General features: G+C 43.4%; 1 protein-coding gene across 6 annotated transcripts in view; it reads right to left on the reverse strand.

Moving 5' to 3' along the window:
* Positions 1-7428: 7428 nt before the first annotated feature.
* The window catches only part of PLD1 (phospholipase D1), a 354936-nt gene continuing 339186 nt past the window's right edge, over positions 7429-23178 (reverse strand). For 5 of the 6 annotated variants that reach the window (XM_053572727.1, XM_053572729.1, XM_053572726.1 and 2 more), the window contains one exon: positions 19204-21571. In XM_053572727.1, coding sequence (XP_053428702.1) covers positions 21347-21571 — 225 coding nt within the window. In that variant the 3' untranslated portion in view covers positions 19204-21346. Of the gene's footprint in view, positions 7599-19203; positions 21572-23178 lie in introns of those variants that run through there. The other variant, XM_053572730.1, reaches the window with a different exon arrangement.

A 23178-nucleotide genomic window follows, 5' to 3' on the forward strand; every position in this document is an offset into this window, starting at 1 on the left:
CCGAGTCCTCACCTCACTTTTCTGCTAGTGTTCATCCAGCTAGTAATCCTCTCCAGGGTGTTCCATGTCCTCACCTCTCCTTTTTGCTAGTGTACATCGAGTGAGTCATCCTCTCAAGTGTGATCTGAGTTCTCACTTCACATTTTTGGTGGTGTACATCAAGAGAGTAATCTTCTCTAGGGTTATCCGAGTCCTCACTTTGCCTTTCTGCTAGTGTACATCCAGCGAGGATTCCTCTACATAGTGATCCGAGTCCTCACCTCGTATTTCTGCGTGTGTACACCTGCAAGTCATTCTCTCCTGGGTGATCTGAGTCCTCCCCTCACCTTTGTGCTAGTTTCCATCCAGCGAGTAATCTTTTCCAGGGGTGATCCAAATCCTCGCCTCGCCTTTGTGCTAGTGTACATCCAGCTAGTAATCTGTTCCACGGTGATCCGAGTCCTCAGTTCACATTTCCGTAATTGAACATCCAGCGAGCACTCCTCTCTAGGGTGATCCGATTCTCCACCTCACCTTTCTGCTAGCGTATATCGAGCGAGTAATCCTCTCCAGGGTTATCCGAGTCCTCATCTTACCTTTCTGCTAGTTCCCATTCAGTCAGTAATCCTCTCCATGGTGATTCTAGTCCTCACCTTGCCTTTCTTTCATCTTGTGTACATCCAGTAAGTCATCACCTCATCTTTCTGCATCTGTATACCCAATGAGTAATCCTCTCTAGGGTGATCTGAGTCCTCACTTTGCCTTTCTGCTAGTACATCCAGCAAGTAATCCTCTCCATTGTGATCCTAGTCCTCACCTCTCCTTTCTGCTAGTGTACATCCAGTGAGTAATCCTCTCCAGGGTTATCCCAGTCCTCACCTCATCTTTCTGATTTTATACAACCAGTGAGTAATCTCCCTCCAAAGTGACCGGATTTGTCACTTTGCCTTTCTGCTAGTGTACATCCAGCAAGTAATCCTCGCCAGAGTGATCCAAGTCCTCACCTTGCCTTTCTTCCTGTGTACATCCAGCGAGTAATCCCCACAGTTTGTTGGCGGATACACCCCATACCATAGCCTCTAACTCCTAAACCCTAACCCTGACCCCTAAACCTAACCCTAACCCTAACCATAACCTCAGCCCTAACAAGTTGTTGGTGGGGACGCCTCACTTCCTATAGGTTTTTGGGGAGTAAGCCTCACTCTATATGGGTAAGACTCACACCCCACAGGTTGTCATGTGATATGCTTCACCCTAACAGGTTGTTGGTGGGTATGCACCACTACCCACGAGTGGATGGGGGATATGCATCACTCTGCATGTACACCTAACAACCCATGCCTTGTTCATGGGTCTCATGCCCCTCAGATTTTTATTGGGTGCACCTCACTCACCACAGGTTGATGGGGTGTACCCTCCTAACCTTAACACCTAACCATAACCATAACCCTCATCTGAACCCTAACCCTAACCCATAAACCTCAAACACTAAACCCTAACCCCTAACCCTAACTATATCCCTATCCCTAACTCTCACCCCTAAAATATAACCCTAACCATAACCCCTAACCCTAACCCCAACCCTAATGTCTAACCATAATCCTGACCCTAACAGGTGGTTTTTTTTTATGCCTTACATCCCCATGGGTTGTTGGGGTGTATGCCTTATTCCCAGCTGATCATTAGGGGGTATGTTCCCAACCCCAACCCATAACCCTAACCTGACACTGAACCCAAAGCCCTATCCATAAACCTAATCTTAACACTAAACCCTAAAAGCTAAACCCATAAACCCTAACCCTAACCATAACACTAACACTAACAAATTGCTGGTGGGTACTCCTCACACGCCATGGGCTGTTGGAGGGTATGCCTCGCTCCCTAAGGGTTGTTCGGGAGTAACTCTAAATCTCCATGTGTTATTGGGGGGCACACTTCAATCCCCACAAGATGTTGGTGGATACACCTCACTACCAGGGGTCGTTGGGAGGTATGCCTCACTCACTCACCAGGGGTTGTTAGGGAGTATGCTTCACTCCCAATGGATTATTTGGGGGTACACCACACTCTAAATGGGTTGTTGGGGGGGGGTGTACATCCCTAAACCTAACCCGTAATGCTAACTCAAACTCCTAACCCTAACTCTAACCCTAACCATAAACCTTAAACACTAACCCTAACCATAAAACGGAACAGGTTGTTAGAGGAAATGCCTCACTCCCCATGGGTTGTTGTCCAGTATGCCCAATTTCCAATGGGCTCCTGGTGGGTACGCCTAACCCTAACCCATAAACTCCTAACCCTAAGCCCAACAGGTTGTTGCTGGGTATGCCTCACAGCCCACGGGTTGTTGGTGGATACGCCTCACTCCCTATGTGTTGTTGGCAGATACATCTCACTCCCTACAGGTTGCTGTCAGGTACGCCTTACTCCCATGGATTCTTGAGGGGTACACCTCAATCAGCACAGATTGTTGGTGGGTATGCCTCAATCCCCAGGGGTTGTTGGTGGGTATGCCTCACTCCCCACCAGTTGTTGGGGGGTATGCCTCAGTCCCCACTGGTTGTAGAAGGGTATGCCTCACTCCCCATGGGTGGTTGGGGATACACCTGTAACCTTAACCCATAACCCTAACCCTAACCTTAACCTTAAGTCTAAACGGTTGTCTGTGGGTATGCCTCACACTCCACGGGTTCAAGGGGGGGGGGACACCTCAATCGCCACGGGTTGTAGGGGTAAGTCACACTACTCATGGGTTGCTGGTTTGTACACCTCACTCCCCACAGGTTGATGGTTTCTATGCCTCACTCTCCACGGGTTGTTGTTGGGGGGGTGGTACGCCCGTAACCCTAACCCATAGCCCTAACACTAACCCCTAAACCTAATCCTAATGCTAACACTAACCCAAACCCTAACCATAACTATAACTCTAACACTAACAGGTTGCTGGCTAGCACTCCCCATGGGTTGTTAGTGTTTAGAACAACACTAAGTGTTGTTAGGCTGTTAGTGTTTAGAACAACACTAAGCCCTAACCCATAAACCCTAACACTAGCTCTAACCCCTAACAGGTTGTTGGTGGGTTCACCTCATACCCCACGGGTTGTTGTCAGGTATGCCTCACTCCCCACGGGTTTTGTCAGCTATGCCACACTCCCATGGGTTTTGGTGGATACACCACACTCCCCACGGTTTGTTGAGGAGTACACTTCAACTAGCACAGGTTGTTGGTGGGTACTCCTTAATCCCCATGGGTTGTTGGTGGGTACATCTCAGTCCCTAATGGTCGTTAGGGGTGTCCCCATGGGTGGTTGGTGGGTACGACACACTTTCCATGGACTGTTGGGGGGTACTTCTCACTCCCCACTGGTCGTTGGGAGGATCACCTCACTCCCAGTGGGTTGTTGGTGGGTATGCCTCACTCTCACAGGTTGTTGAGGGGTATCCCCCAAACGCGATAGGTTTTTGTTGGGTACATCTCATTCCCCCCAGGTTATTTGTGGGTACAATTCACTCCCTACAGGTTATTGGTGGGTACGCCACACTCTCCATGGGTTTTGGCGGGGGGGGGTAATTCCCCTAACCCTAACCCTAAACCCTTAACCCTAACCCTAACCATAAAACCCCTCAATCTCCAGGGGTACGCCTCACTCTGCACAGGTTCTTGGTGAGTACGTCTCACTCCCCACAGGCTGTTGTCCTGTAAACCTCACTCCCCGTGTGTTCCTGGGGGGCATGCCTCACTTCTCATAGGTTGTTGGTGGGTATGCTTCACTACCCACCAGTTGTTGTGGAATATGCCTCACTCTCCAGAGGTTGTAGGGGGCTATGCCTCAGTCCCAGTAGGTTATTGGGGCCTAACCCTAATGCTAACACTAACCCAAAACCCTAAGCCCTAATCCTACTCCTTACCCTAACCCTAACCCTAACAGGTTATTGGTGTGTAAGCCACACCCACAGGTTGTTGTCCTGTATGTCTCACTCCCACGGGTTGTTGGTGGGTTCAGCTCACTCCCAATGGGTTGTTGAGGGGTACACCTCAATCAGCATGGGTTGTTGGTGGTATGTCTCAATCTCCATGAGTTGTTGGTGGGTATGCCTCACTTTCCACGGGGTTTTGGGTGGTACACCTCACTCTCCACAGGTTTTTTTGGCAGGGTTTGTCTCACTCCCCATGGGTTGTTGATGGGCATGCCTTCAGGTTGTTGAAGGGTACACCTCATTCCCCATGGGCTGTTGGTGGGTACGCCTCACACCCCATGGGTTGTTTGGGGGTATGCCTCACACTCAATGGGTTATTTAGGGTATGCCTCATTCCCCATGGGTTATTGGATTTACACCTCACTCCCCATGGGTTCTCGTACCATACGCCTCACTCCCACAGGTTTTTGGTGAGTACGCCTCACTCCCCATGGGTTGTTGGTGGGTACACCTCACTCCTCACAGCTTTTTGATATGCCTCACTATCACAGGATTGTTGGGGGGGATGCCTCACTCCCCACAGACTGTTGGTGGGTATGCCTCACTTCCCATGTTTTGTTGGTGGGTACAACTCACTCCCCACAGGTTGTTGGTGGGTAAGCCTCACTCCCACAGTTTGTTAGTGGCTATGCCTCACTCCTCATGGGTTATTAGGGGGTATGCCTCACTCTCCATGGGTTGTTGGTGGGTACACCTCACTCCCCACAGGATTTTGGTGGGTACGTCTCACTCCCCACAGGTTGTTGTGGGTAAGCTTCACTCTCCATGGGTTGTTGGTCGGTACACCTCACTCTCCCTGGGTTATGGGTGGGTACACCTCACCTCACTCCCCACAGGTTTTTGGTGGGTGTGCCTCACTCCCCACAGATTGTTGTTGGGTATGCCTCACTCCCCATGGAATATTCAGGGGTATGCGTCACTCCCCACGGGTTGTTGGTGGGTACACCTCACTGCCCACAGGTGTTGGAAGGTATGCCTCACTCTGACAGGTTTTTGGTGAGTACACCTCACTCCCCACGTTTTTTGGGGGTAAGCCTCACTCCTCACAGGTTGTTGTTGCGTATGCCCTACTCCCATGGGTTGTTGGTGGGTATGCCTCACTCCCGCAGGTTGTTGTTGGGTATACCTCATTCCCCATGGGTTAGTGGGTGGTACACTTCACTCCCCACCAGTTATTAGTGGGTATGCCACACTCCCCATGGGTTGTTTGTGGGAATGCCTCAAACTCCACAGGTTGCCTCACTCCCACTGGTTTTTGGTGAGTACGCCTCACTTCCCATGGGTTGTTGGTGGGTACGCCTCACTCCCCATGGGCTGTTGGGGGCTATACCTCACTCCCCATGGGTTGTTGGTGGGTACACCTCATTTCCCACAGGTTGTTGTCGGTTATGTCTCCCTCTCCATGGGTTGTTGGTGGGTATGCCTCACTCCCCACAGGTTGTTGGTGGATACACCTCACTCCCCATGGGTTGTTGGTGGGTACATCTCACTTCACACCAGTTGTTGAAGGGTATACCTCACTCCCCACAGGTTGTTGGTTGGTATGCCTCCCTCCTTATGGGTTGTTGGGGGGTACGCCTCAGTCCACTTTGGTTGTTGGTGGGTATGTCTCACTCCCCATGGGTTTTTGGTGGGTATGCCTCACTCTGCACAGTTTGTTGGGGGTACATGTCACTCCCCACGGGTTGTTGTTGGGTATGCTTCACTCCCCACGGGTTGTTGGGGGGTACACCTCACTCCTCGTGGGTTGTTGGGGGGTATGCCTTACTCTCCACAGGTTGGGTATGCTTCACTCCCCAGGGTTTGTGGGTGGGTATGCCTCACTCCCCCACAGGTTGTTGGGGGGTATGCCTTACTCCCCACATGTTGTTGTTGTGTATGTCTCACTGCCCACTAGTTGTTGGTTACACCTCACTCCTAATGTGATGGAGAGACACATGGTTACCCCCTGGCCAGCCTCCTGCCTGTTGCCTGTGATTATGTGAAAAGCTGTGTGAGGGTGAAGTTGCCTTGGTAGACATCATTTGTGCACCTTCTCCTTGTCACTGTCAGTTTGATTTTGGCCTGTCCAGGTCAGGCAATGACACCATCTAAACATTTCTTTCCTTCACAGATCTTGGCAGGTGTCCAGAAATCTCCTATCTTATCTTTTTTTGTCTTTTTTTTCCTTCAAATTTATTCATTTTCTCCACCAACTATCTGTCCTGAATCTGGTGTGTTTGGGGTGTATCAGAGCCTGGGGTGCCCATGCACAGAACTGTTATCCTTCCTGCCTTCCCAGTGCTCCAAGCTCAGGGCATTTCTCTGGCATTGAAACCATGGGAGCACCCAGGGGCCATGGCACTAAGCCAGACCTGCAGAGGTCAGAGAGAGCTTCTTAGCAGAGAAATTAGCTCCTGTGAAAGCCAGGGGCCAGGGATATGGAGGAGCCAGGCTGAGTATTGTTCCAAGAAGTAACTGGGGAGTGACTCAGCTAAAGAGTTCAGGAAGGTCCAGTCTATAAGGTGTCTGGTAAAACCTTATCAGAGCTTTAACCCATTTAAGTGGAGGAGACATGACCAGATTTGCAGTGAATGGATTTGGGAGAGGCTGACCTTGACAGACTAGTTAGTTCCAATGAGGCAACAGAGAACAGGTGAGGTAGGAAGCAGCTGGGAGGGAAGACAAGTGAAAGTAGCTGGGTGACATGTGGGGGCAGAATCGATAGATGTGGAAAAGAAAGACAGGGATTGAGAGAATAATTATTTTCCAGTTTAGCAGTTGGTGGAGGCCCTGTGGGAGCACTTACTGGGGTCTGGAGAGACAGTCACAATGCTGCCACTCAAACAGGCCATGCTGATGTCCAAGGTGCACGTAGGAAGCCAGTGGAGACACCTGATACTTGGGTGTGTGTGGATGTTGGGAGAGAGATCTGGACTGTTGGTGAGCACACAGACTGCAGTGATGCCTTGAGGGTTACCTAGTGCTGGGTAGGAAGATGACTAGAGGCAGGGAGCCCACAGTGACTCCAGAGGTTGCCAGTGCCCTAGATGGCAAGGAGGCTTCAGAGAAGTCTAGTGATGTAAATACTGGATGTGCCTGTTGAAAAGCCACTGAGGCACAAGAACACCATAGGGAATCTGTGCTGTGAGCAGGCAGGAGAGGAGTTGCCCCTGCTGGAAGGGGTGGGGAAAGAAGCTTTCTTGATTTGGATGCTGCTTACATGCATTCATTAAGCCTGTGAAAATTCATCAACCTGCATATTCATAACATATGCACTTTCTGTGTTATACATTAATAAAAAGTGTAAAATACATAGGTAGGTCAGTTTAGGTGGAGAATCTAGAGGCCAGAAGTCAGTCACAGAGCAGTTACAGTGTGAAAAAGGAGCACACAGTACCCTGAAGAAGCTTGACTCTCGATGACCTGTTGGTGTGTCACAAGCCATTCTGAAACTTAGTGGTTTGAGCCAAGGGTAATTTTATTTGCTCGTAATTCTGTGGATCAGCAGGTTTGGCTTGGCTCAGCTGAGTGGCTCTTCTGTGAATTTCTCTGGCAGCTTGGCTGGGTCTGGATGACCTAGTACAGCCTCAAGGCCATATCTCTCAGTTGTGCTGGCTTTCATCTAGTCCCCTCTCTCCATATAACCTTTCATGGCCCTGCAAATGTAAGATGTTATGGGTGGAGGCTGAAGACCTCTGGGGCCCAGGTTTGAAAGTTACACAACATCACAGCTGCCACATTCTACTGGTCAGAGCAAGTCAGAAACCCAGTCCTCATTTAATAGTATGGAATAGTGGGGCCAGTGGTGACCTAGATAGCATATGTTCATTTAAAGGGGAGAGCCACTCATCCCTAATAGGAATTGATGCCATGTGGTCCATTGCTCCTGCACATCTCATTTTTCATAAAAGTCATAAAACCAAAATTTTACATGGTATCTATTTTTATATTTGGCAACTAATTCACAATGTTAAACACTGAACCGTCCATATAAACCTGTATATGGGCTAAATGCAGCCTGTGGGCCTCGCACTTGTAAACTGTGCCCCAGATACCAAAATTTACAATAATAGAAACTCCCATTTCCAAATAAAAGTGGAAAGGAATTTCAGAAATCTCTCTCTTTGGTCTATGGGGCATTAGTTCATGCACGACTTTTGTTTGGTGTACTCTCTGGAATAGGAAACAGATCATGGAAGCATAATAGGGATGTAGACAGACACACCTCATCATCTCGGTCTTGAAACACCTCTTTCTGCCCTCCTTCCCTCTACCTAGAAATTACCATCATGTGATCACCCCCAGAATTGCAGAGATGTCCAGACCTGGGTGTGGGCATGCACAAAAGTGTGTGTTCTCCCTGCTAGGTGTCCCAATTAATAGAGAGTGGATTAAAGGCCAGTGTGCCAGCACTGGTATGATAGGAAGTCCCTGACATGCACCAGGCACAGTGCTTTCACTTCAGTCTCACAGTCTGTGACTGTGAGTCTGAAGATCTCAGAAAGGTCTGTCTGCTCCAGGGTTCTCCCAGTTGGCAGCTGTTTGGCTAAGCTGTTTGGAGGGCTCAGTGATGGTGAGGCCCACACCTTACACTGGCACCTGTGATTAATTCCAAACTAACACCTCGTGGGCCGGGGGCTGTATGAAAGCCTTCCAGGTGGTTATAAAGGGGGCAAAGGATAGGCTTAGGGCAATGACCATGTCCAGAGGGCACTGGAGTTTGTTTGGAACTCTGAGCTGCCAAGCACCAGCTGTAGAACTATTGACTGGATGGAAACGAGAAGTGCTCAGAAGTGGCTGTGGGCATCAAGGCTCTTGGCATCGTCCATTACCACTACTGGTGCATCCTGATTCTGAGTCTAATGTCCTGAGACAACAGAGCTTATCACACTCCAGTCTTTGCTGTTCTGCCCACCATGGTGAAATTCCCACTATTCTGTCCAATTTCCTCTTATTTCAGGCATTTTCTTTTTTGAGAATGGAAATGGTTTTGCACTCTCCATTTGCTCAAATGGGAATACCGCTGAGGTGTAGATCCTGGGCAGCCTCAGGCAGCTGTTCCCAGCACCCCGCCCAGGCCCTGCTAGCTATGTGATTATTGAGGGCCTGACTGGTCTTTTATAAGGAATTCTCATCACTCTACACCAGGCGTCCTCAAACTTTTTAAACAGGGGGCCAATTCATTGTTCCTCAGACCTTTGGAGAGCCAGACTATAGTTAAAAAAAAACAAACAAAAAAACTATGAACAAATTCCTAGGCACACTGCACATATCTTATTTTGAAGTAAAAAAACAAAATGGCAACAAATACAATCACACCGCCTCATGTGGCCCGTGGGCCACAGTTTGAGGACCCCTGCACATGGTTGCACCTCACACATGAAAGAGGCCTGGCTGGGAGGGAACACCATGATGTGGGTACGCAGGGAGGCCTCAGAGGCGCGTGGTTGTGTCATCCCACACGCTGCACTCTGGCTCTAAACCCTATGTGTGGAATGAGTCTGATTTCCAAACTGAGGGGCACTGCTGACTTTACACTTTTAATTGCTCAATTAAGGAATATTTACATTTAAAGACAAAGACTTGAAAGGACCAGCATTGATTGCGAAGCTAAGAAAGCACCTATATACCATTTCCAATGCTTCATAGAAGAAAAATCTGGGGAAACTGAGCTTCTTGATTTCACAATTATTCTGAATACAAACACATTGGCATATGCAGCCTCATTTATGTAACACTTTAATTACACATGTTTTTAATTACGCTTGTCTGTGAGTGCTTGCCTGGAAGAAGCCTACTTAAGCTGATTACTTCTTCTCTTTCCAAAACCAAAAAACCATGTGATTTTCATTCCTGAAAGAACTTGACTATGTTCTTAGAATAAACACCTTGGAAAATGTTGGGCCCTAGAGTAAGGAGACTTGAAAACCCCGTTGATGGAAGAAATTAAAACTTCCCAAATCTGTTTGGTCAAGGTATGTTATCTGGATATTCTCTGCTCTCTTTAGAAGCAGGCTTTTCTAAAATATAGTAAATATTTTAGGGTACATGGATAACCCAATCATGAAGGCACATCAGTAAATGGGTATGGCTGTGTTCCAATGAAATTTTATTTACAAAAACAGGAAACCTAGCCTTAATTTGCCAAATCCTATCCTAAAGGGGAAGCTAGGTGCCCCAGTGTTCCCCAGATTAGCTAGGTATTCTGAATGAATGCTCATTATCCAATGTTTGTCTGAGTGTGTGCTCCACTACAATACACAAATGTGATTTTTTTTTTTTTTTTTTTTGCAGTTTTTGGCCAGGGCTGGGTTTGAACCTGCCACCTCCAGCATATGGGGCTGGCACCCTACTCCTTTGAGCCATAAGTGCCGCCCAGATGTGAAATTTTTAAATGGAGAATATCAGAACCTTTGGTGGAGTCCATTTTATTGAACAAGCTAAGTGGAATATACATGATTAAGGCATGATGTTGTATTCCCTGGAGTTATGCAGAGCTTGGATGACGTTTACTTAAATACATCTATTTAGAATAAAGTAAAGAATTATAGTTGCTTGGAAATAGGGAAGAGTAATTGAGCCCATATTTTGGTTGGGGATTGGTGTGACAAATTTTCATTTATCCAAGTTTGTTTTTTTAACTTATTTTTAAGTTAAAATTCATAAATGATATAAAATAACTTGTAAAATGAAGCCATAAAATTTTGGATTCTTTTAATGAATCCTTCTAATCTCAAGTGAAAGTCAGGAATATCAGACACATGAATTACATCAGGGGTCATATTCTTGCCACTCTTAAAAATAATGCAAATCTGTTGATTCCTCTACTGCATCTCATTGAGAGAAACTGATGAATTTCTTTTCTAATGAATTTCTATATTCAAGATTTTCTCTGGCTTGGTGTCTGTAGCTCAGCGGCTAGGGCACCAGCCACATACACCGGAACCGATGGCTTGGAACACAGCCCAGGCCTGCTAAACAACAACAACTACAACCAAAAAATAACTGGGCATTGTGGCAGGTGCCTGTAGTCCCAGCCACTTGGGAGGCTGAGGCAAGAGAATCGCTTATGCCCAAGATTTGAGGTTGCTGTGAGCTGTGATGCCACAGTACTCTACTGAGGGTGACATAATGAGACTTTGTCTAAAAAAAAAAAAAAAAAAGAATTTCTCAAGGCCTAACTATGGGTAAGCTCATTTCATATCTCCAAGCTGCCAGTAATAATTGACCTCAGAAAATGTTCTAAGGAAATGACAATATACTCCTAAGCACACTTAGAAATCCTTTAGCATTTGCTCATTTTATATAAGAGAGAGCAGAGAAAGCAGGAGACATGACGGTTCTCTTCACCCTCTTATATACAGGGTGATAGCCACCTGAAAATGCTCAAGTGCCACATCAGATCATGTGAGAGAGAAAAATGAGGTCTGTGAAAGAAATAATTACTTTGTCAGACACTGACAACAAGTATGGGTTAAATGAAGATTTGTTGCAGCAGTTTGTTATACAGTGAATGTTTGAGTCCCCCCAAATTCATATTGAAGCTCATGCCCCCAACATGATGGTGTTTGTAGACAGGGCCTTTGAGAGGCAATTAGGGTTAAAAAAGGTCACAAAGGTGGGGTGCCCATGATGGGATTAGTGTCCTCATAAGAAGAAACACCAAGAAGCTTATTCTCTGTTTCCTGTGCTCACACAGAGAGAAGACGATGTGGGCACACAGTGAAGCCAGGGAGAGCCCTCACCAGAAACCAACCACACCGGTTCCATGATCCCAGGCTTCTTGCCTCCAAAACTGAGAGAAAGTAAACTCCTGGTGTTTAAGCCACCAGTCTGTGGCACCTGTATAGCAGCCTGGGCAGACTAGCACAAAGCCTCATTTTGATTTTTCCAGGGTGCTTTTTCTTGTCATCTAAAATACATAATAAGGAGGTGATTTTGTTGGGGATAGAAGTAGAAAGAATGAAGAATGAAGAGATGCAGAAATAAGTGCAGGTTTGCACTATGTATACATAAAATCTATTTTGCCTAGTCTCATATTTGTAAAATGACTTCTCAACTTGTTTTCATTGGAAAGACTATTAATTCATAATATATTTTAATTTCCACAGTTCTTACATAAGAAGTTAACTGTCCATATTTTAAGTACCTACAGATGAAATTTTCTTTCAAAGGTGCTTTGAAAGTCAGTATTTTGTTTTACAGTGTGCCACACAGTTATCTGAGGAGCAGCCCTCTGTGCCTCTCTGTGAAGCATTGCACTGAGTACTAGAAACACCCACTGAATTGGGAGTCATGGGCCAGATTTATAATTCAGAACAAATGTCTGTGCCAGGCTGGCTGTGCTGAGGGAGTTCTCTAACAACTAAGCCTTGCCAGTCTGACTAGCTTTGAAAGACCATAACCACGTTCTGTCTTTCATTTCTTATAATTTTGCCTTCCTGAAAACAAAAATTATTACAGTCATTAGCAAGGTGTCAGGTATAGATTTTACAGACATTTCAAAACATTACAGTCAATTTGAAATGTTGAACAGATTCATTATAGGTTTTCAAGGCTTTGAGATATTTACATTTGAAAATTTTTATCAACATTCAATGCCAAAGATAAATTATTTGAACTTGTAGGAGGCAGTAATGCCATCAGAGAATGACAGATGCCAGGTCACAGTGCCCACCTTCCATGTGCTTTTTGCAGAATGCTGCACCATGTTAACTGCTGCTACAAAAGAGGCAGTTAGTGCACTGACTTTTTGAGAACATCTTTCAAGTAAATCTCATTGCCTCTTTGCAGATGAGCATATTAGCTTTTAGAAAGTGCAACAGAAAACAAACCTGCCATAGAAACCAGAAGTAAGATTTCTTGTCTGAGACAAGTTTTTCATTTCATTAGCTCTCTCCTCTACCTTGTTCATTCATTTCACAAACACTTATTGATATCTCCTATGTGCCAGGCACTGTTTCAGTCTCTGGGGATACATGATTAACAAAATACAGTAAAGTCCCTGCCCCCTGACACTTATATTCTAGTAGAGGGGAGACAGACAAATACATAAATACACAATATCCCATGGCTCAAAATGGCTTAGCAATATCCTGTCCACAGTCTACTTCTGCATGTCCTCATTTTTGGACAGGGACAAGGAGAGAGGCCAACAACAGACTGCAGTTAGTTTGCCGGTCCCAGTTCTACTATCTGTACTAAAATCACTGGAGCCCTTCACCCAGTCTGAGCCTTGCTTTCCTCATCTATAATATGGGGAGGGGTTGGATCAAATGATGTATTAAGAGAAAGGGTCCTGGGGGGAAGGGCAAGATGGCTGACTGGAAACAGCTTCTGAAAGAGGCTCCTATCCAAAAGGAAAGATAATGTCCAGAAACAGCCCAATTATGCTGAAGACTGGGAGCCCAGCTGAGAGAGAAATGATAACTGCAGGTCACATCTGCTGAGACAAGATGTGACTCCAAGAAACCAACCTTCAGGTACAAAATCCATCTGAAAGGAAAACTGTCCATCCCCACCCCCACGAAAGCTGTGGGTTTTTTGCTTTTTTGTCTCCTTTCTTTTTCGTTCTTTGTTTGCTCCTGCGGGTTTTCTACAGATAAGCAGTGAACTATAGACCTCTTGTCTCACCCTATGGATGAGTGCTGTGGGAAGTGGGGACTACTTCCTCAGAGGGACCCTCCTGTGACTCTGAACACTCTCTTGCTAGGCAGAAAAACTGAATCTTCCCTGCCATTCTGAACTCCCAGCACACACTTTCCCCCTTACCTGATGAACCAGAAGCCTAACCCCTGCTGAGACTGAGGGAGGAGGTCCTTGAGCAGTGCCACCTGCCCTGTCTGACAGACCAAGCAGTCCCCCACAAGAGACTGTGGGGACCACACTGAGCCTCCCCCCAAGCCCTGCCAGAGACTCCGTGGGCAACAGCGCAGTCCAGCAACCCACACCTGCCCAGCCAGGGACTCCGCCTGCAACCGCGTGGCCCCGCGCCCCACACCCGCTGGGCCTCCATATACCCACCCCGGCCAGGGACTCCGCTGGCAACTGCGTGGCCCCGCGCCCTATGCCTGCCTGGCCTCCCTCCCCCCACCAGGGACTCTGCTGTGGCCCAGTGCCCTGCGCACACAGGGCCTCTGCATGCATGCCTTGGCCAGGGACTCCACTGGCAACCATGTGGCCCCACGCCCTGTGCCCACCAGGCCTCTGCCCACCCTGGCCAGGAACTCTGGGAGCCACGCAAACTGCGTCCTCCCTCCTATACCCTCCCTACCTCCACACCAGCCCCATGTGTCTGGCCAGGAACTCTGTATGCTGCATGACCTGCACCTCCCTCCAGAGTCCTCCTTGCCTCTGTGCAGAGCCCTCCTCCTGGCCAAAGATGGCTGGAGCCCTGGGCTCCTTGTGCCAAAGTCACCAGGCACCAGGTACTCCCAGAACCATGTGCACCATCCCCCGCCCAATTGCTGGATCCAGGTGTGCCACACTCCGGAGCTGCTCCCAAAGCCAGAACTTCCTGGCTGGGACAGTCCCAGAGGGTCACTCCCTACAAAGATCCAGCAACAATAGAGTGATCCCACTGGGGTCTAATCTTGGAGAGACACCTCCCCAACTCTAAGGATGGCCAGAGCCAACAGTGAAAAACAATAATGGAGCAGAATCAATGGAAAAACTCTGGCAATATGAATAATCAGAGTAGATAAACTCCCCCAAGGAACAACAAAGCAGACACAGCAGAAGATCCCATGCATAAACAAATGGCTGAGATGTCAGAAATCAAATTCAGAATCTGGATAGCAAACAAGATCGAATTAGAACTTCAAGCAGCAATCCAAAAGATATCTCAAGAATTCAATGAATTCAAAGACCAAATGACCAAAGATTTTGACACATTGAGATAAGAAGTTGCAGCCCTCAAAGATCTGAGAAATACAGTAGAATCCCTCAGTAACAGAATGGAGCAAGCAGAAAAAAGGATTTCTGACATTGAAGACAAAGCTTTAGAATGCTCCCAAACTTTCAAAGAGGAAGAGAAATGGAGGGCAAAAACTGATCACTCTCTCAGAGAGCTCTGGGATAATTTGAAGAAAATCAATATTCGCCTTACAGGGATCCCTGAAAGCAGTGAAGTGGCTTCACAAGGTCCAGAGTCTCTTCTTCATGAGATTATGAAAGAGAACTTTTGAGACATGCTAAGAGATTCTGAAATTCAGATAGCAGACAGTTTCAGAACTCCAGCACGACTCAACCCAAATAAAACATCCCCCAGAAACATCATAATCAATTTCACTAAAGTTAATATGAAGGAGAAAATTCTGAAAGCAGCCAGACGTAAAAAACCATAACCTACAAGGGGAAGAATATTAGAATGACTGCTGATCTCTCTGCTGAAAGCTTTCAAGCCAGAAGAGGGTGGTCATCGACTTTTAATCTCCGAAAACAAAATAACTTTCTACCCAGGATTCTGTATCCAGCTAAACTGAGTTTATGATGGAGAAATTAAATACTTTAATGACATTCACATGTTGAAGAAATTTGCCATAACTAAACCAGCTCTCCAGGATATTCTCAGACCTATCTTCCATAATGACCAGAGTAATCCTCCACCATAAAAGTAAACTCACCCAGAAACTTTTGATCAAATTCCAACTTTCACAGTCACAAAAGGATTAAAAATGTCCACCAGACATTCAAAAGGCTTATAAATATTCTTAATTAATGTGAATGGTTTAAATTGTCCTCTAAAGAGGCACAGGTTGGCTGACTGAATACAAAAACTCAGGCCAGATATCTGCTGCATACAAGAATCTCATCTTACCTTAAAAAATCAATAAAGACTCAAGGTGAAGGGATGGTTATCTATATTCCAGACAAATGGAAAGCAGAAAAAAGCAGGTGTTGCAATCCTATTTGCAGATACAATAGGCTTTAAACCAACCAAAATAAGAAGCAGAAGGATAAACACTTCATATTTGTTAAAGGTAATACTCAATATGATGATATTTCAATTATTAATATTTATGCACCAAACCAGAATGTACCTAAATTTATAAGAGAAACTCTAACAGACATGAGCAACTTGATTTCCTCCAGTCCCATAGTAGTCAGAGATTTTAACACCCCTTTACAGTGTATGGATAGATCCTCCAAAAAGAAGCTAAGCAAAGAAATCTTAGATTTAAACTTAACCATTCAACATCTGGATTTAACAGACATCTACAGAACATTTCATCCCAACAAAACTGAATACACAATTCTTCTCATCAGCCCACGGAACATACTCCAAAATCAATCACATCCTAAGTCACAAGTCTAACCTCAGAAAATTAAAAAAAATAGAAATTATTCCTTGCATCTTCTCAGACTATTGTGAACTCAATAAAAACAGGAATCTGCATATCATACAAAACATGGAAGGTAAATAACCTTATGCTAAAGGATAGATGGCTCATAGATGAGATTAAGAAGGAAATTACCAAATTTTTGAAATAAAATAACAATGAAGACACAAATTATCAGAACCTCTGGGATACTGCAAAGGCACTCCTAAGAGGGAAATATATAGCACTGCAAGCCTTCCTCAAGAAAACGGAAAGAGAGGAAGTTAACAACTTAATGGGACATCTCAAGCAACTGGAGAAGGAAGAGCATTCCAACACCAAAGCCAGTAGAAGAAAAGAAATAACCAAAATTAGAGCTGAATTAAATGAAATTGAAAACAAAAGACTTATACAACAGATCAATAAATCCAAATGTTGGTTTTTTGAAAAGGTCAATAAAATAGATAAGCCATTGGCTAAGCTAACCAGGAAAAAAAAGAGTAAAATCTGTAATTCCATCAATCAGAAATGATAAAGACGAAATAACAACAGACCCCTCAGAAATTAAAAAAATCCTTAATGAATATTACAAAATATTTTACTCTCAGAAATACGAAAATCTGAAGGAAATTGACCAATACTTGGAAGCATGCCACCTACCAAGACTTAGCCAGAACAAAGTTGAAATGTTGAACAGGCCTATATCAAGTTCTGAAATAGCATCAACCATACAAAATCTCCCTAAAAAGAAAATCCCAGGACCAGATGGCTTCATGTCAGAATTCTACCAAACCTTTAAAGAAGAACTAGTGCCCATATTACTAAACCTCTTCCACAATATAGAAAAAGAAGGAATACTACCCAACACATTCTATGAAGGAAACATCACCTTGATCCCTAAACCAGGGAAAGACCCAACAAGAAAAGAAAATTATAGACCAATATTACTAATGAATATTGATGCAAAAATATTCAATAAGATCCTAACAAACAGAATCCAACAACACATCAAAAAAATTATACACCGTGACCAGTGGGTTTTATCCCAGGTTCTCAAGGCTGGGAGAACATTTATAAATCTATAAATGTAATTCAGCACATAAACAAACTAAAAAATAAAGACCATATGATTCCCTCAATTGATGCAGAAAAAGCTTTTGATAATATCCAGCATCCCTTCATGATCAGAACACTTAAGAAAATGGGTATAGAAGGGACATTTCTTAAACTAATAGAGGCCATCTACAGCAAACCCACAGCCAATATCGTATTGAATGGAGTTAAATTGAAATCATTTCCACTTAGATCAGGAACCAGGTAAGGCTGCCCATTGTCTCCACTGCTCTTTAACATTGTAATGGAAGTTTTAGCCATCACAATTAGGGAAGAAAAGGTGATCAAGGGTATTCACATAGGGTCAGAAGAGATCAAACTTTCACTCTTTGCAGATGATATGATCGTATATCTGGAAAACACCAGGGATTCTACTACAAAACTTTTAGAAGTGACAAGGAATACAGCAATGTCTCAGGCTACAAAATCAACACCCATAAATCTGTAGCCTTTATATATACCAGCAATAGCCAAGCCGAAAAAACAGTCAAGGACTCTATTCCTTTCACGGTAGTGCCAAAGAAGATGAAATATTTGGGAGTTTACCTAAAAAAAAGATGTGAAAGATCTCTATAAAGAGAACTATGAAACTTTAAGAAAAGAAATAGCTGAAGATGTTAACAAATGGAAAAACATACCATGCTCATGGCTGGGAAGAATCAACATTGTTAAAATGGCCATACTACCCAAAAAAATATATAATTTTAATGCAATTCATATTAATGCTCCATTGTCATATTTTAAAGATCTCAAAAAATAATACTTCATTTTATATGGAATCAGAAAAAACCTTGAATAGCCAAGACATTACTCAGAAATAAAAACAAAGCAGGAGGAATCACGCTACCAGACCTGAGACAGTACTATAAATTGATAGTGATCAAAACAGCATGGTACTGGCACAAAAACAGACAGGTAGATGTCTGGAACAGAACAGAGAACCAAGAGATAAATACAGCTACTTACCATTATTTGATCTTTGAAAAGCCAATTAAAAACATTCAGTGGGGAAAAGATTCCGTATTTAACAAATGGTGCTGGGTGAACTGGCTGGCGATCTGTAAAAGACTGAAACTAGACCCACACCTTTCACCATTAACTAAGATAGACTCTCACTGGATAAAAGATTTAAACTTAAGACATGAAACTATAAAAATACTTGAAGAAAGTGCAGGGAAAACTCTTGAAGGAATCGGCTTGGGTGAATTGAAGGCAATTGAAGCAGTATCAAAAATACACTACTGGGATCTGATAAAACTAAAAAGCTTCTGCACAGCCAAGAACATAATAAGAATAGGAAGCAGACAGCCCTCAGAAAGGGAGAAAATATTTGCAGGTTATTCCTCCAACAAAAGTTTAATAACCAGAATCCACAGAGAACTCAAAAGTATTAGCAAGAAAAGAACAAGTGATCCCATCTCAGGATGGGCAAAGGACTTGAAGAGAAACTTCTCTAAAGAAGACAGATGTGCGATCTACAGACACGTGAAAAAAAGCTCATCATCCTTAATCATCAGAGAAATGCAAATCAAAACTACTTTGAGATATCACCTAACTCCAGTAAGATTAGCCCACATAACAAAATCCCCAAACCAGAGATGTTGGTGTGGATGTGGAGAAAAGGGCACACTTCTACCCTGCTGGTGGGAATGCACACTAATACGTTCCTTTTGGAAGAATGTTTGGAGAATACTCAGAGATCTAAAAATAGACATGCCATTTGATCCTATAATCCCCTTTACTAGATATATACCCAGAAGACCCAAAATCACAATATAAGAAAGACATCTGTACCAGAATGTTTATTGCAGCCCAATTCATAATTGCTAAGTCATGGAAGAAGCCTAGGTGCCCATCGACCCACGAATGGATTAGTAAATTGTGGTACATGTGTACCATGGACTATTATGGAGCCTTAAAGAAAGATGGAGACTTTACCTCTTTCGTGTTTACATAAATGGAGCTGGAACATATTGTTCTTAGCATAGTATCTCAAGAATGAAAGAAAAAGTATCCAATGTATTCAACCCTACTATGAAGCTAATTTATAGCTTTCATATGAAGGCTATAATCCAACTATAGCACAAGAATATGGGGAAATAGCCAAGGGAGGGGAGGAGGGAGGTTGGGGTGGTGGGAGGGTAATTGGTGGGGCCACACCTACGGTACATCTTAGAATGGGTACAGGTGAAACTTACTAAATGGAGAATTCAAATGTCTTCATACAATAACTAAGAAAATGCCATGAAGGCTATGTTAAACAGTTTGATGAAAATATTTCAGATTGTATATGAAACCAGCTCATTGTACCTCTGGACTGCATTAATGTATACAGCTATGATTTAATAATAAAAAAAAAAGATAGAGAGAAAGGGTCCTTTCAGGCTTTTATTCTTCATGGCTTCATGGGAACATCTTGCACAAAATCAGTGCCAGTTTGTTGACGGTTCTAAAGTTTAAAAAGTATTTTTAAATAAGAAATAAGGTATCCTTTGGTATTTCACATCCACTCAATACTTCATAGGCCAATATAAGCTTCTTTCTATAAGTATCAAATGTCTTATTTACAGTTGTTACAGAATGAAGTCATTTTACCATCTTTAGCCATATGAGAAGTTATTTACTCACCAAAATATTCATTTCCATTGCTGTTTCCCAAATCCTAGCAAATTTGTGAAATGTTCCCTGGATATGAGATCCTCTCCTAAATGTGACACTGTTTCTCTCTTCTACTAATCTATATCACTGACTGTGTGCTTTTCTTGGCCATTCCGTGAAAGCAGGAATTGGGTGCTTACTTCTTTGGAGAACAACCCAGATGAGAGTCTGTCCAGGTGATCCACAGACATGTCTAATTATTGCACCTACACCATATTTTATGGGCATAGGCATTTTAGAAACCACATTAGTTCTTCAGGCTGTGAGTGTACTTCTATTCTATATTAGAATTTTTGTCCATCAAAGGGTACACTAATAGCAGAAGAAAAACATGTTTTCAGAACAATTCATAGACTAGGACAATGTGACTTAGTAAGTATCCTAACTTCTTCGGATACTTTGGTGGAATGTTAATGTGTATTTCATAATGCAAGCAAAGTGTGGCACATTTTACAACCAATTAATTTTTCTTAAAGAAGATAATGTAGCAGGAGGGTTGAATATCAAATGAGGTTAGACATACCAATTAATTCCGTAGGAGTTATGAAGCTTCCAATTCTCTTGAAAGACAAATTATATTCACTGGTTTGGTTTTGAAATGTAGAAACTCAAGCTTCAATCAATCCAGAAGCTCAAGATAATAGGAAATTGTATAGGACTAGAAAGAATCTTCTTGTCTTATCTGGATGAGATCTCCACTAACATCTTGGAGGTGTCTGAGGTTGAATGTTTTGAGTTTTATCTGGTTGCCATGTATTCAGACATTCTACATCTGCTTTCACATTTGATCACTGGGTCTGATCACACGGACACATCTTGTCAGTGCCTTTGGGAGCCAAGTGAAATAAATCTCTGCCTCAATTTTGGGATTTAATTCCTTCCTGTTGCTTTGTGGTGTCAAGATGTAGTGTCAACCTTATCAGAAGTACCTCATGCAGGCTGCTGTGTAGACTAAAGTCTGCCTGTTGGAACAGTGACTGAAAATGAATGATGACCAAGTCTTTACCTGGGTGAACACCACTATACGATCAGATGCGGGGGCATTCCATGCAACCTTGAAGAATCACAGCAGCTCCTGTAATAAGTAGTGTCTTGAACAATGCCTGTATGGACTACAAGATGATTTATAAAGGATTTACAAAGCCTGGCTGATGTCCAGTGTCCCCAGTGTGGCTGCAGCCCCTCCCAGTCACTCCACAGGGCTGTGGGTGGCCCCTGAGACTGCATCAGGCCTGGCTTCAGCTGTGTCACCCTCAAAGTCACTGTAGTGTGGTCTTCAGGGTGGACATCTATTATGCAAATGAGCATAACTCCTAAGTCCAAACCTCCACAGGCACTATGGCTTCTTTGGTTCCAACAGAAGGTAGCAGGCTTTCTTCAGACAAGAAATAGAAGGGAAATTGTACCAAGAACCCACGGATTTTTTTCAATTCCTCCTCAGCTCTAATGGGATCTTCCTCAGCTAATCTGGGCTTATTTCTAAACTCTCTCAGCTGAATTAAAGTGTGTACTTCATCATTTGGAAGGCACCGGAACACCTGATAAGAATGTAAATAGAAAAATGAGTGGTAAGGAATCCCCAACAATAAAAAAAAAAAAAAAGAAAGAAAGAAAAATGAGTGGTAAGTTTGAAAGAAACTTCCAAAACCCTTTATGGAAAACAATTATTCCAACAGACAAGGCTTGTGTTTTATGAAACAAATTGTTAGTTTTATGTTACAGCACAGACCTGATTTAAGAATTGGTTATCTTATATGCTACAAATAGGTAGATGTGCTTCTATTAAAAAAATCACAGCTAGATCCTAATATCTGCTCTACACAAGTCATTAACAGCAGGATACACTGATGTTAGCCCACACTAAAACTACTTTGGGGGGTAATAATCACCTCTGAATTTGAGATTTGAGTCTAAGAAGAAAATTGCACATTATATTTTCCTTGTTTTTAGGAAAATACTCCTGTCTATAGCTGTACTTAGAGTTATCAATTATTAATATATAACAATTTCCTAATTGAAAATGAGTTTTAGACACCATAATACATCATCCTTGAATAATTTTTAAATTTTTTTTTTTTGTGGTTTTTTGGCCGGGGCTGGGTTTGAACCTGCCACCTCCGGCATATGGGACCAGCGCCCTACTCCTTGAGCCACAGGCGCCGCCCTGAATACTTTTTTTTTTAATTTAAAACATGGGTTTTTATTGTCTTGTGTTTTCTTTATTTTTATACTACATTCCCTGCTACTTTGTGCAGATAATACATTTTATTCAATGGTTAGATGTTGTCTAAAATAGGGAAGAGACTAAAGTTGATGTTTTACCCAGAGAGGATGATCATTCTCTGTGGCAGACAGAGTGAGGATATATTACTGTCTTCCACTCAGGAATTGAAATGCACTCTGGCTGTGCTGCAGTTGATTAGAGTCAAAGTAACCCTTGTGCCCTAAATGCATTCCATTAAGGTAACACAGTAACCTAATCAGTGCTGCATTCCTGGGGCACCCCCAGATTGCACAGATCAGGGCTTTTTTGTTTTGTTTTTTGTGATTTTTTTTTTTTATTAAATCATAGCTGTGTACATTGATATGATCATGGGGCATCATACACTAGCTTCACAGACCGTTTGACACACTTTCATCATGCTGGTTAACATAGCCTTCCTGGCATTCTCTCAGTTACTGTGCCAAGACACTTACATTCCACATTTACCAAGTTTCACATATACCCTTGTAAGATGCACTGCAGGTGTAGTATCCCTTAATACTTTATCATTTATTTCTTAAAAATAAGAATATGTGTCTATATAATCACCATTTTCACATTGAAGAAAATTAATTCCATAATGTCCATATTCAGATTTATCCTACTGTCCCCAAATGTCTTTTATAGATGTTTCTCCCCAAACCAGGACCCAAACAATCTGATTGTGCACTGTGTTTGCAAAATAACATTTTAAGACTATACAAAAGACCTATTTACCCATAGCCTTGAGTCTTCAGTAAGAAATAAGGCCATGTGGACAGCATTATGCTTTGTTAACAATAATGTCTTTCCACCAGGAGAAACTATGGAAGTCATGGAGAAAAACAAATTTGCCAATTTCTCAAAGGTGGTCAATGGATCACAGCTTAAATATTTTCCATG

The sequence above is a fragment of the Nycticebus coucang genome, chromosome 20 (genome assembly GCF_027406575.1).
Source record: "Nycticebus coucang isolate mNycCou1 chromosome 20, mNycCou1.pri, whole genome shotgun sequence".
Lineage (NCBI taxonomy): Eukaryota > Metazoa > Chordata > Mammalia > Primates > Lorisidae > Nycticebus > Nycticebus coucang.